Here is a 14,845-nt window from a genome sequence, read left to right on the forward strand (position 1 = left end):
TACGTTCAGGTTACTATGGATGCGAAGTGAATATTAAAATTGTAATACCATTGATATTACATTGAAATATATGATGGATATGAAATGTACAGGAGCGATGTATTTTATCCACATTGACGGCGACGTGGTTAATAACCTGTCAGAGCCAAGTCTGGCACCAATGAATCCTAATTAATGCTATGACAGTAATTAATGCTTTCTGCTTGCCTCTGCTATAGCTTTCAATTTATGTTTTATAGAATAAGAAACCTGTGGTTCTGAAAGGGAAAACCAAAACCTTTTGCCTTCCCTATCCACATGAAATCCACTATCTCAAGTTTGAAAAAGTCTTATAAAGGTTCTCTGTTAGATAGAATTAGAATCTTGATCTTTTCAGCCAAAGGGAATTGCTGCCAAGTAGTGAAGTATGGAGATTCTTCTGAACAAGTCATGAGAAGATTTTGGAAATTAGATGATAAATATTATTAAAAATTTTGTTTCAAAAAAGATTTATTATCATCATCAGACTTCCGGGGAGTCAAGAACATCAAGAGAGGCTATACATTATCCAGACATCAGGTGACATACCTTCTCTTAAACAATTCACTAGATCTAACAGTTCTGTGAGAGAAAATCTAGCTCTCTCTCAACCTTCATTCTTAAATCACATACAAACTTCCAGATGTCCCCTTGTCCTCTCTCCACATTTCATATAATGAAAAATTTTATCAACTGATATCCTGTAACACCCTCTCAGAAGTTTATAAGCCTATATCATATCACCCTGCTTTCTCCTCTTTTCCAATGTTTGCAATGCACATACGCTCAATCTATCCTCATAAGCCTGATATCATCTTTGTAACTTTTCTTTGCAGTTGTTCTTCCACAGCTTCTCTCTGTTTGGAACCCAGGAGACCAAATCTGCACACAATAGTCTGGATATACAGTCATACCAAGGCCTTGTAAAGAGGCGAAAATGACTTCCACATCCTTGCACGTCAATGTTTGTTTCAACATCACAATTATCCTCTGGGCTGTATTTGCAATTTTTGCTTTGTGACCTTTGAACTTCAAGTTACTATCCACAACTCCCAGATCTCTAGCCTTATTAGTTACTCCAAGCATAATCCCACCAATATAATATGACATTAGATATCTCATTATGCTGAGGTGCATAATACTAACTTATACTTACTAACATTGACTGTCCACATTTTGAGCATATTCAAACCTAGTAAATGTTGTATATCAGTAGTACCTTGCTCTGCCAATCTCTGCATTATCATCAAACAAATGAAGATCTCCTGTAAGGTCATTCCCAATATCAATATATATAGAATGAACAACAACCTGTCAAAGAACTGATCACTGGGGGAGGTAGTACTTTCTGATACCTGTCAGCCACCCAATTATCCAAGCCAATAGTTTATATTCCAATCCCATATTTCATAATAATTTCATTATTATGAAATATGAGCCAACTGCTCAGACATAATCCCCCTTTAGTAAGCCCTAGGTCAGAGTATTGACCCTTCCCATAATGCATAGCATTACATATGTCTGCAAGGAGATGTGCTTTGCATTATGGGATACTAAGGTGAGTGATGTGAAGTCAGCCCACCTTTGTCACGAGTAGCCCCAGCCCTGAAGATACTTCAGGCACAAAGTGCTTACACTTGGATAAAGGATTAAACTAAATATACAATTTATAGTCTAACCACGTGAAAAAACTTCCAACATCTTTCTCTAATCCAGAGTAATTTAATAATAAGGTGTGACACTTTTTGGCAACTCGTATATGGGAATATGACTTCTGCATCACTTCAACCTTGGTATCACCTCTGGGTCTGGCATCCCACTGAAGAGACCTCAATAAAGGTGAAAACCAGTCTGGGTAGTGATCCTTCCCATAATGCATAGTATTATACATGCCCGCAAGGAGATGTGCTTTGCATTATGGGATACTAAGGTAAGTGATGTGAAGTGAGTCCACCTTTGCCACGAGTAGCCCCAGTCCTGAAGATATTTCAGGTGCAAACTTTGTTTGCTTACACTTGGATAAAGGATTAAACTAAATATATAATTTATAGTAAACCCATGCTGTTCCTTGTAAAGAACAGCTTGCTTGTCCATCCATTCTCTGTATGCAGGTCATACAGAAATGGATAGACAATTTTCACTTTTCACTCTAAAATCTTCACTTCACATACCAATAGGTCAATAGTTAGATACACTATTGACCAATAGGTCAATAGTTAGATACACCAGTCTATGCACCACCCAATGTGTAATGAGATTATCATGCATTCTTTCCATTCCTGTGGGATCTTATCTCATTCAAGCACACTCAAGGCTAAGAAATATTGATAGGAAAAACTGAAGAATAAAGAGCAAAAGATTTCCAGACCGTAAAAAACAAATAAAAATACTTCTAGGGAATAATAAAATTATTAAAAACAGAAAAAAAAAATAAAAATAAAAATCCTTAGCACACCCACGGTATAAATGTACTATATGTTTGCAGAAAAACCCTTTGTGGGTGTGAACTACGTAAATAGGGGTTACTAAGATTTGATTTTTACCTTTCTTGTATTAAACCTGGATGATGTAAAATAAATTATTTAAAATTACTTAAAACTATGAGGGCGTGTGTTATCATGGCGAAAAACAATACCCTTTTGAATGACCAGAGAACACTCTTTTCTTTGTTTTTCACTCAATTGATTGTGTTGTTTGCAGTATACTTCAGATGTGACTGTTTGGTTTTGTGGCAAGAGTTCAAGGTGTATAATACGAGCCATATCCAACCAAATGTTTAACAAAAACTTCTGAGGGTGAAGGTCTTGTTTTGGCTGAGGTTTAGCCTGTTCCCCTGAATGAACCCACTGCATTTGGCACTGAACATTCTTGTAAAGTGTCCACTTTTCACCACTGGTGATTGCACGACTCAAAAACAGAGATGGAACCACTCGTGCAGATGTTAAAGCACTCTTTTCGATTGTTCGTTAGTTTGTGAGGAACCCACTTGCCAAGCTTTGGCAATGTTCAAAGTTCTTACAAATGGATGGTCGATGACGATGAATTAAGATCTTTTGCCAAATCTTCAACAGTTGCATTGTCATTTCTTACAATAGTGGCTTCCAGCATATCATTATTGAGAGAAACAAGGAGCCTTTCAAGCTAAAGTTCCCTTTTCAAAAATTTTGGAACCATCGTGGCACTTTCACACATTCAAAATTATTGCCATACACATTTTGCACATTTTTTTTTAGTGTAAGCAGCATTATTACCTTTTTTGAACTCATAAAGCATGATGTGCTCTTCAGTGACCTCCATAGTAATAAAGGGTTATTTAAACAATAACTTATGTATAATGCTCCTGCAAGTGGAATTCCTTAGAATGAGGCCACCTCAGCTTAGCAGTATTTATAAAGTTTTAGAGACATGTTTGAATAAGTACAGTATAAAACTCTTAGGATGACTTGGTAGCAACTAGCAGTTGCAGCTCACCTACAAACCGATGGGAAAAAATTATTTCTCCTCCCCATTTATCTCCAGTATTACCTCCCATCATATATAATTTATAAAATGAACTATCTGCAAGTCTAAAATCAACTTTCATATTTCCCTTCACACAAATTAATATCCTTTAGGATGAACATTATCCAATATTTCAGGTACCATTTAAAGAATATTATGAATCGAGATGTGCAGAATTAAAGTATAAACATCAGATCTTGTCTAAATATAATATACAAATAATATAATATAATATAATATAATATATACAAAGAAAACTTAACATGAAATATAAAACTCAAAATCTACTGCAATATATTAAAAATAAACTTACAAGAAAATGGTACATCTCTTAAAACAGTTGGTCCCCAACCTCGCCACATTGACAGTATACCCTGGGCATGTACTTGAGCACGAACAGCTTGACCAATTTCTGAAATCACAATTTACAAACCAATCATACACAATAATTGTAACAAACTTAATAATACATTACATATGACATGTAATTATATTAAGAAAACTTCACTTATCCTCCACAAATCAGTAATCTCTCAGTATCATTATGTTAAGAAATCAATTTTAGGGTTAGTTAACTGATGTTAATTAGAAGTTATTCTGTAATGAAGAAGTAACTGCATAGCATCGCCTGTAAAAATGTATATTAAAAAACACAATATGTATAGTAAAAATGTATACTAAATTATAAATAACTACAGATATTTCAGTTTAAGTGTGTTCACATAAGTACAGTATACTCCTCATCTGAGTCTATAAAGAAATTTCCAAACAGCCTGAAAATCATGTTCATTTTTCTTCTAATTCCACAAAAGATAGGTCTCCCATGGAATATATATCCCTTTATATTACAGGCAACATGTTCAGAGGTACATTTAGATATATGTGCCTATATCTAAATGCACCTTCATTGGATCTCACAGTCAAATTTAAGCCTATCAACCAATCAGTTCTCTGTTACACTGTCCAAAAGAAAGTATAATCCTTATTTTCTACTCAGTATATCAGATTTCTTGTGATTGCAATTTGTCTTATTTTGGACAAATGGACCAATCCATCACAAAACATATTTCAGAATGTCGATCTTATGTTGAACTCAAAAAAAAAAAAAACCCAAATCTGGCCTTACTAAATATGGAATTAACAATGGCCACAGGATCCTCTGAAATTATGATAGATTTCTATATATTAGCAACCAGAAATGTCAATGTTTTTTCAAAGTGTTGAGGTGTCCATCATTGAAATCTCACTCTCAATGATGAACCAATTACATGCCTAAAATTTTGGGAATTATCAATAACTGTATCAATTTTATTTATTTTTAATACTCTCTCTCACACACACATGCTCCTTTATTGGATCCTATCAGAAGATTAGATTAGATTAGAGAAGATTAGATTGTTCAAAAAGATACAATTCACCATGCACTTGCAAATGCTGTTTTTGAATTGCCCATTATTCACTTTCTAACACTTTTTTTTTTTTTTACTGAGCATATATATTTTATTTTTTGCTCAAATTTTAAAATTGACACTAATTAACTAAATTCATTAGTTACATGTTTGAGTTTATTTGAAGGTTGGAAAACAAAGATCCCTGTATGCCATCAAAACAGCTACAGTGATGCTTCAAAAACCATTTATCAATGCAAGAAAAATTTCTGTGTTCCAGCAACATACCTGCCAATTCCTTCAAATTTGGTTAGGAGGCTCAGTTTCTGACTCATTTGTCTACTCTCCTGATTAGTACTCTTCTCTCGCCTTTTCCAGATCTTCAATAAAGCATGGTTATAATTTTAATTATAACCATACAATTAAAATTTAAGACTTCTTCAAGGCAATGAAATTCAAGGAAAAGAAGGAGTAGCCATAGTATATAACAACAAAATACAAGGCTAATCTTCTTGAATGGCAGTCAGTCTCAAGTAGAGTAATGTGGGCATTATGAGAATGGGGAACTGGACAATGAGACTTATTTGTGCCTATGGTCCCACAGAAGGTTCTACTAAGTTAGAAGTGGAGGAATTTTTTGAGGCTCTAGAGAAAGCTACTGACACAATGAAAAAGGAAAAGTTGGTCCTTGTTGGGGATCTAAATAGCAGAGTAGGAAATAATTGTGAGACATACAAAAATATTTTGGGAAAATTTGGAGAAAAGAGCAAAGCTAATTCCTAATTCCATCATCAAATTCCTGCCATGTACCCTTGAGGGTACATGGCAGGAATTTGATGATGATCTCTCTCTCTCTCTCTCAAATATAGTTATATATATGATCATGAAAAATATCCTGAACCCCCCAACCGGCCAAAGCGTCTATAGACGTCAAGCTATGTCTGGATGCAAAGCTCTAAAACCCATTGAATAACATGGATAAAAAGTGCAATTTGGTGTGACTATTTCATCCACATTGGCCGGTAGGGAGGTTAATACACTACCACAGCAAGCCCATCAGGGCTACTGAAACAGTTCCTTATGGTGGATAATTTGCAGTAGCAAATTCTTTTTAGAATAGCATCATGACAGTGGAACTTTATATTCAGTGAATTTGTTATAAAGTTGTTTATGAGATTTTACTTTGTTTTCTGTCTTGAAATGATAGTAATCTCATTATATATTTTAAACACTATTTTTTTTTATGCAGCTACCCCACACAAAGGTTTTTTTTTATTATTATTAATTTTATACTAAAGGCTCCAGTCTCATACAAAGGTAGCAGGGTTTTTTGTTCAAAGAAACTTGAGTTTTTAATCCCATAAAACAGGCATACCAGTCAAAACACACACATGAAGCCTATGCTGATAGGATTATTTGTCTTATCAGAGTATTAATCAGGTTTCAAACAAGTCAAGCGACCTGAATGTGAAAGATCACGGAGCCTAGCATGCAATAGATAATGGGAATGGAGTTACATTTTTTTTTTTTTTAAATTTACTTTTTACATATTATGCAAGCCTGTTCTAGAGACCAAACAAGGAACTTTTTCAAGTGACTTTAGGACCCCAATAAGCAGAGTGGTGGCTTCACACGTGGTGATAAAGTACATCTTACACCTAAAAAATCACAAACATCCATGTCCAGGGTAAGATTCAAACCTGTGGCCTGTTGTTTAGAGAGTGGATATACTAACCATATGAATTATTTTAACTAATAGACAATGGAAATCCAAGTTCATAATAATATACTGCATATGTAACAGAAGCAAGAACAATTCCTATGGTTAGCAACTCATTGAAGTGTTTAGTTATCCCCAACATACATTTATTTACTACTAAGATCAGTCAAATCAGTTGTGTAAAATATCAGCAAGGTCCTTGTCTTGTTTTAAACTACAGGTGAATTTGTTTCTCAACCAGCATTATCCTATCTTCAATCCCATCCTCAACATGAATGCTGCAAAGTAATTTTTACACTCCCCTGCTGATCAGCAGGGCCTTGCAAAATCTTATTTATGGGGCTTATTACTTCTGCCAACTATAGCTCAAATCCTGCTTTGCAATCCTTAATGATTTAGTTAATAAATAGTTTTTTGTATTAATCATACTTTCCAACCAGTTTTTGAAGATGATATTCTTCCCTTAGTTTTTTTCTTATGGCAGATTTCCTTAAGGAACTGGTTTTTCATCCTGTAAACTCACTTTTAAACTTACTTCTTCAAATATAGAATTAAAAATATCCTTAAGACCTTCAATTACTTTGAATGTTCATTCCATTAAATTCCAGCTCCCAATTTACACATTCTAATTCTCTCACCATATCCTCAAAATTAGCTTTGAAAATTTTTACCTTATTGCTTCCTACTTATCAGCTTCTTGCTAATTTCCATGCCATATTAAATGATCACTATCACACAACTGCTCTACATAACTGATTTGACCAATTCTTAGTTACCAGATGTTAATATTAAATCAATAATCCAGTAAGTTCAAGAATAAGTTGCTTTTTTAAAAAACTATTCTGGATTAATTCCAAAATAATATTATCTACTCTATTTACTGAATACTTCATTTACCCAATTTAATATTACAATATTAAAATCACTCATTATTACCAACCTCACTGAATAACTGGCCCATAATAACATCACTGGATTGGTTCTCCACTAAAATAACATACTCTCACTCTTAATCTAGATTATATAATGGTTCACATTATAAAAATTTTAGATGATGTGAACCCTTATTAGACTTTATGGAATCGATTAATTTTGTGATAGCATGGTCTACTGCATTTGAATTACACTTTAGAGAATGGATAATATAAAGTATGGTGGAAGAAAAATTAAGAGGAAGTTTGCTAGTGTGATAAACTAGAAACCATTTCAAGCTGTAGCATTGGCTTTATCAAATTACAAAAATATGTCATAATCAGTAATAAGCTGCTATTTTTATAGCCACAAAATGGCCAAAAACTGCAAGCCAACTATGTGAACTAGTAAAAGAGATACCAAGTATTTAAGTTATTACTTATAAGCTATTCTAAGTATTAAAATTTACATTAATTAGGATGGTGATTTTGTGGTGATAATGGTTGGTAATAAGTTTATTTAAAATTAATTTAGAAAGCAAGATGAAGGAGACTGTCATTGTTCTGTTGTACAGATAAAACTTATATAAATAAATACTTAGGACTTTATGACTCTGTACTCATTATTTGAGCAAGTAAAGAATACAAGAGCTAACATTAGAATAAATTTTCATTACAATTCATTTGTTCACTTCTAAGGTAATATGTAAGGATCTGTATAACATATACAAGCACAACATTTTGTCTTTCCTGGCTTCTGCAAGAAAATGTTGGTATTTGTCCAATATATATATATATATATATATATTACAAATGTTTGAAGTATTAAGGATATATTAATATATATCTGTCAATGCCTGTTTTATGTTTACTAATGTCATTTTATAAATATGAGATAATTTTTAGTTCAAGATGTCCCTTAAATTTACATTTCACTGGTTAAAGATAATAAGCAATGATACTGGCATACAGTTTGAGATTATGATATGATCAATTCTCACTAAAACCAACAGCTGTAATAATTGAAGGTTATAGTGCATGTAGTGGCTTTTGGTTATTATGAAATCCGAAGCCCAGTTTGTTCTAATTTACTATACTGAATTTCCTTTTAAAACAGCATATGTGCTATGGGGTTAACTGGTGTTTCATCGTCTGTATAGTGAATGAGTTTACTATAATGGTATTTGCTATAGTGGGAGTTGCCCTTGTATGATACAATCTTGGAATATAAGTCCCATGAAGTTACATATACTAGTTATAAGGCAGCAATTAATTATAATCACGTGAACACTTGAGGAGAAAATATGAAAGAAGAGTGAAATAACATAATTAAGTTTAGTAGTCTTTGTAATGCTTTTGGATAGTGAACATAGTATATTTTTTTATCATGTTCGGTATATAGGTTTGGCTACTGTATAAGTAGGTGAAACTAATACGTTTTTTCATCATCATCAAATTCCTGCCATATAACTTCAAGGGGTGTACAGGATATGATAGTATAGTTCGCCCACCGATTTGAGGTCCCTCGATACTTCTGCGCATGTCAGAAAAAGGAGAATCCATTCCGATAATAGGGTAATCAGTCTGTCTTCTGGGATGTAATAATAAACAAACTCAGTTTGTTTATTATTACAGGTCGGAAAATTTAGCTTTTCTTTTATGAACATTGCTGTTTTTAAAGTGTAACTATTTTGCTTGTATAACAGTTGGAAAAATGTACGTAGAGTGTTAATACGTGCAAATATTGCATTCTACATAAAACAAAGTCACTTCAATGTCAATTTCCTCCATGATAAGTTTCCTTTTATTCTGGGACTTTTTAAAACAAAATCCAATTTCATGAAGTATTTTCCTTAAAGTTTCTCTTTTCCAAGGAAAATTAATTTTTTCTTTAAGCATAGGAATCAATTTCGGAACAGTTGGCACTCTATTCTCGACCACGTAAAATTCGTGAATAGCTCTTCTTATAACGTCTACATCAAAATCATTCAAAGCTACGGTTTCGATGGTTTCTTTCTCTGGCGCTTTTTTTTTTTATCATCATCATCATCATCATCAAATTCCTGCCATGTACCCTCAAGGGGTGTACAGGATATGACAGTACCACATGAAAAAATTACATCATTACTAACTTCCTATCTACAATTTTCCTCCAAATCAGTCTGTTACTTGTCAAGACTCCAACATTATCAGATCTTATATTTCTATCGTCTAAGGCACTTTGTACCGTATCAATCCACCTATATCTTGGTCTTCCTCTGGGTCGTTTTCCAGCCAACCTGGCAGAGAACACTTGTTTTACTAATCTTTCCTCTCCCATTCGATTTAAGTGACCATACCACCTGAGATTAACTCTGCTAACGCATTCCTGGATGCTGACAATGTCAAGTTCTTTCCTAATATCCTCGTTTTTAATATGATATTGCCATTGATGCCATCTGTTCACGCCTCTAATCTTTCTCAGGACTCTCATATCTGCGGTCTCTAGTCTTTGGTCAAGTGTTTTACTTCTGACCCAGCTCTCAGATCCATAAGTTAAAATTGGTTTGAACACAGTCTTGTATACAGCTAATTTAGTGTTCCGACTAATTTCTTTCTTATTCCATATGAATTTATTCAATTGACTTCCCACGATACCAGCTTTGCTGATTCTGTTGTCTATTTCTATATTTAGTATACCATCTTCAGTAAAAATTGTGCCTAAGTAGCTGAAATGTTTTACTTGTTCCACAGGTTCTCCATTCACAACACAGTTGACATTTTCAATGATTCTGCCTATTTTCATTGTCTTTGTCTTTTTATTGCTGACCTTCATACCATATCTATTACAACAGCTATTCACTTTAGTCAGAGAATCTTGCAGACTTGTAGCGGATTTATTTAGAAGTATAACATCATCCGCATAAAGCAAAGAGCTGACATTAACATCTCCAATTTTGATATCAGGTTTAATACCACATTCCTTATTAATGTGATCCATATAGATAATGAATAACAGAGGGGATAATGTACATCCTTGTCTCACACCAGATTTAACATTAAACCATCTTCCTGTACTTCCTTCAATTCTAACTGCTGACTCACAACTCAAATAAAGACTAAGTATTGCTTGATATAATGCCCCATTGACACCATATAACTGCAGCGTATTGAATAGCTTCTCTCTTGGCACCTTGTCATATGCCTTTTCCAAATCGACAAAACTTAAATACAGATCTTTGTTATATTCCCATGCTTTCTCGACTATTTGTCGTAAAGTGAAGATCTGATCCTGACAGCCTCTATTTGGCCTGAATCCAGCTTGTTCTTCACCAAGCTTTTCTTCCACAATTCTTCTCAACCGTTTCTCAAGTATACTTGCATAGATCTTGCCAGGAACACTCAGTAGGGAAATACCTCTGTAATTCTCACATTCAGTTTTATTTCCCTTTTTATATATGGGTACTATGAGAGCTCTACTCCAATCATCGGGAATTCGTCCCTCTGTCCAGGCTTTCTGAACTATGCAGTGCAGCCACTGTAAGACTCTTATACCACCATACTTCAGCATTTCTGGTCGAATATCATCTACTCCTGCTGCCTTTCCACATTTCAAGCCTTTGATGGCTTTTTCTACTTCAAGTATGGATATGTATTCCTGACTGCATGCCTGGTCAGTGTTTTTTATCACTGTGCTGTCATCACTGCTTGTTTCATTTAGCAGTTTTTCAAAGTAATTACTCCATACTTCAAGGATATCTTTTTCTCCTGTTTTCATTTCACCTTTATCATCTCTAATTCCTTTTACAGCACTCTTTCCTCCATTCCTAAGCTTCTTCAACAACCTCCAAAATATTTTGCCATCTTCTTGATATTTATTTTCTATATTCTTGCCAAAGTCCTCCCATGACTTTTGTTTAGCTAGTTTTACACACTGTTTAGCTTTCTTACATTTGTCTCTGTATTCTGTAAGAGTAAAAGCTGACTTATTTGCCAGGAACTTTTGATAAGCTTTCTTCTTCTTTTTTTTTTTTTTTTTTTTTTAAATTTTGGCTTACCTTCACCTTTTGATTCCCTACGAATTCTTTTAACAGTCGATTCCGATACACCCACAATTGCACTTGCACGTTTTATGACTTGAGAAAGGGGAACAAGAAGACGGCCTTCTGACGATTCTTTTTCGCAGAACGTCAGCACATTATTCAATATTCTTTTGCAAGAGCTACTGAAATGTGTAACAATAGAACTTGTTGTACTGGATCCATCATACAAATTAATAATAAAAAAATAATGCAAAAAAGAGAACAACAAAAATCAAGCTAGTACTAGTACAGCGACAGACAAGAAAGCACGTGATTTCGCATGTTGGCGACCGATTCATACATCCTTCATTTCTTTCTCCCCTTCAGCATGAATCGACTATTCTTGGCATCAAGCCAAGAAGGGATCTAGAAATGGTGGGCGAACTATAGTACATGAAAATTTTCTATCATTACTAACTTCCTATCTACAATTTTCCTCCAAATCAATCTGTTACCTGTCAATAATCAAACATTATCATATCTTATATTTCTATCTTCTAAGTATTCCATTCTTTTTCCTGCCAACCTGATAGAGAACACTTGTTTTGCTAATCTTTTCTCGCCCATTCTGTTTAAGTGACCATACCACCTAAGATTAGTTCTGCTAATGCATGCCTGGATGCTGGCAATGTCAAGTTCTTTCCTAATATCCTTGTTTTTAATATGATATTGCCATTGATGCAATCTGCTCATGCCCCTAATCTTTCTCAGGACTCTCATATCTGCAGTCTTCAGTCTTTGGTCTAGTGTTTTACTTCTGAACTAGCTCTCAGATCCATAAGTAATATTTAAGTTATGTATATAAGTTATATATTATAAAAATATATAAATTATATATTTTTTCATTACAAACAAATTAAGTTAGAATTAAATATTTTTTTATTTATTTATTTATTCATAAGAATAAATGAAATATCAATCAAAATTTAATCAAGGATTTAGGTAAAAATCAATAAAATTGATTACAACTGGTTTTATAACCAGTGGTAAAAACACTTACCTAAATAACTGAGTTTTTTTGACTGCATTTTTGTTCGGATTAATTCCAAGGGACAAATAGCAATGGCTGTAAAGGCTTTTGAACAAAGAAAGAAAGGAAATTAAAAATTATCCATTTCATATCAAAATAATTTACTGTATAATGACATACGATAATGAGAGAAGTAAGTTTTTTTAGATATTCATTTCTCTCAATGACAGCCAAAACACTAGGCAATTAAGGCATAAACTATTGACAACTTTGAATATATATATATATATATATATATATATATAAACAAAATAATTTAGGAAAAACATCTTCTAGTAAAGTAGAACTTTACATTACATTGAAGTTCATTTAATTCACTGACATTTTACTTTACTACAAAAATCATAAAGAGCAAAATCCAAATTTAGGAATATTGACAAAACTACATATGTTAAAGGTACCAAGCTATTTTAAACCTGGTTTAAAATAGCATACCCAATGTAAAAAACTTTCTAAAACTACATATATCTTTGTGTCTACCCATATACAAAACATAACAAGAATGATGTCCAATTTTATAAATTAGATATCATTAAATATTAAAGCAACTGATATAACCAATCATTTTTGTTCTAAGTGTTTATCAGATCTTTTCAGCCTCCCTTGTATATTAGTTAACTATACTTGTGTTTTCTGGATAGATTGATTTCAAATAGCAAATACTCCAAGTTTCACGAGTTACAAGAAAAAATATCTGTATAAATGCTGTCCCCCTTAATGGAATTCTAAAGGTCTTGTCAACTAAAATGCATGGGGTGTTGCAGATAATACATAACATGGTATATCCTTGGATGGATAGAATGAACAGAATATCCATTCTCCAACCAACAGGCTATGAATTTGAATTATATAGCAGCATGGATGTTTTGTGAAAGTCTGTAGACAGTAGATGACTTGTGTGACCCAATACCTTGCTTAAGAAAGATCTGAAATAGCTTGAGAAGTTTTATATTTGGTCTCTACAGAAGGCTTATATAGTACTTATATACAACAGGTTTAGATTCTGTACTACTCCAAACAATATATCTTGGAAACTAGAAAGGTTGAGTTGCTTTTACTATCTTATATGCCTCTCTGTCATATTACACTTTTATTCGATATGTGTGTGTATGGTGCAGGGGGAGAGAAAGGAATCACTAGCTACAATATTTTGGAGTTTTCCCTCAAAATAATTGTTTAACTTTTTCAACTTGGATAACTGTAGTGCTGTCATATTTTCCAAAAATTACCTGTGGAAAGCACTGTAATATCATAGGCTGAATATGGTGAAATAGTGTAGGTATGCCTGCATATTACATAACCACCAAGAGGCACAGCTGCATACCTGCCTCCTCCCAACAAGATAAAAAAGTTACCCAATCATGACTGATCCAGCAGCTTATATCATTCAGGTAATGTATGCTTGGTCCAAATTTTGAGTAGATATTGTTAGACTGGTGTCAAAGGGTACCGATGTTCATAAATGCTTGCTCTAGAAGTTTCTATAACTGAGTTCATAAAACTTTAAGAAAAAAAAAGTTACTACGGAGAGGTATGATGATGGATTTCAAATAGCTATACTGAAATTGTTGGTAACAATTTGTTTTTTTGTTATTATCCTCACCTATCCCTTAGGGAATTGTTGAGGTTGTGCCCTCCAATTAGGGACTTCTAAGTATATATTTTTGACTGTGGATCGGTGTGTGTTCACAGGCTAGGAGAAAAAATCTTCTGCCTTCGTATGAGATGGCTAACTCACCTTTAGTTCAAAAGAGACCATAAAGGTTATTCACATCATAGACAGGAATCAAACCCAGTTCTTTCCAACCAAAGGGCTTCGTCTATGCCAAATGAGCTACAGAGACGCTTTGTACAGGTAATCAGCATAAGATTTCCATCCCATGTTGTTTGTGGTATACTGGGGTACCTTTGTGTAGGTATAGGTATTTAACTACAGCAAATACATCTATGTGATATGCAAACTAATCTATTACAGCATGGTTTTTCAGAAACTAGTTTTTCGTCCCTCAGAACAGGCAAACTGTCCCCGTACAAACACATATCTACAGACATAAGACACTCCTGGATTAAGGATCAACCAACCTATTCCATAGGATTTCGGTTTTGAATGCCTGCACGGTGAAGTGTGGGTCTGCATAATAAATTATCAATACTCCTGTCCAGAGGATTTCACTATTCAAGACAGTCTTTTTTATTCTCAAACTGAAGTGAAGAAC

At 33.7% G+C, this 14,845-nt stretch overlaps 1 protein-coding gene across 1 annotated transcript in view; it reads right to left on the reverse strand.

The window, feature by feature from the left end:
- LOC150101165 (mitochondrial glutathione transporter SLC25A40-like) overlaps positions 1 to 14,845 on the reverse strand; it is a 101,697-nt gene that overhangs the window by 40,373 nt on the left and 46,479 nt on the right. Inside the window, exons 5-6 of the mRNA XM_090401799.1 lie at positions 12,600 to 12,674; positions 3,833 to 3,931 (exon numbers count right to left, since the gene is read on the reverse strand). Of these exons, the coding sequence (XP_090257925.1) occupies positions 3,833 to 3,931; positions 12,600 to 12,674 (174 nt within the window). The remainder of the gene's footprint in view (positions 1 to 3,832; positions 3,932 to 12,599; positions 12,675 to 14,845) is intronic.

Source organism: Typopeltis vanoorti, chromosome 12 (assembly GCF_054136105.1).
Source record: "Typopeltis vanoorti isolate ZY-2024b chromosome 12, IOZ_Tvanoo_1.0, whole genome shotgun sequence".
Taxonomy (NCBI): domain Eukaryota; kingdom Metazoa; phylum Arthropoda; class Arachnida; order Uropygi; family Thelyphonidae; genus Typopeltis; species Typopeltis vanoorti.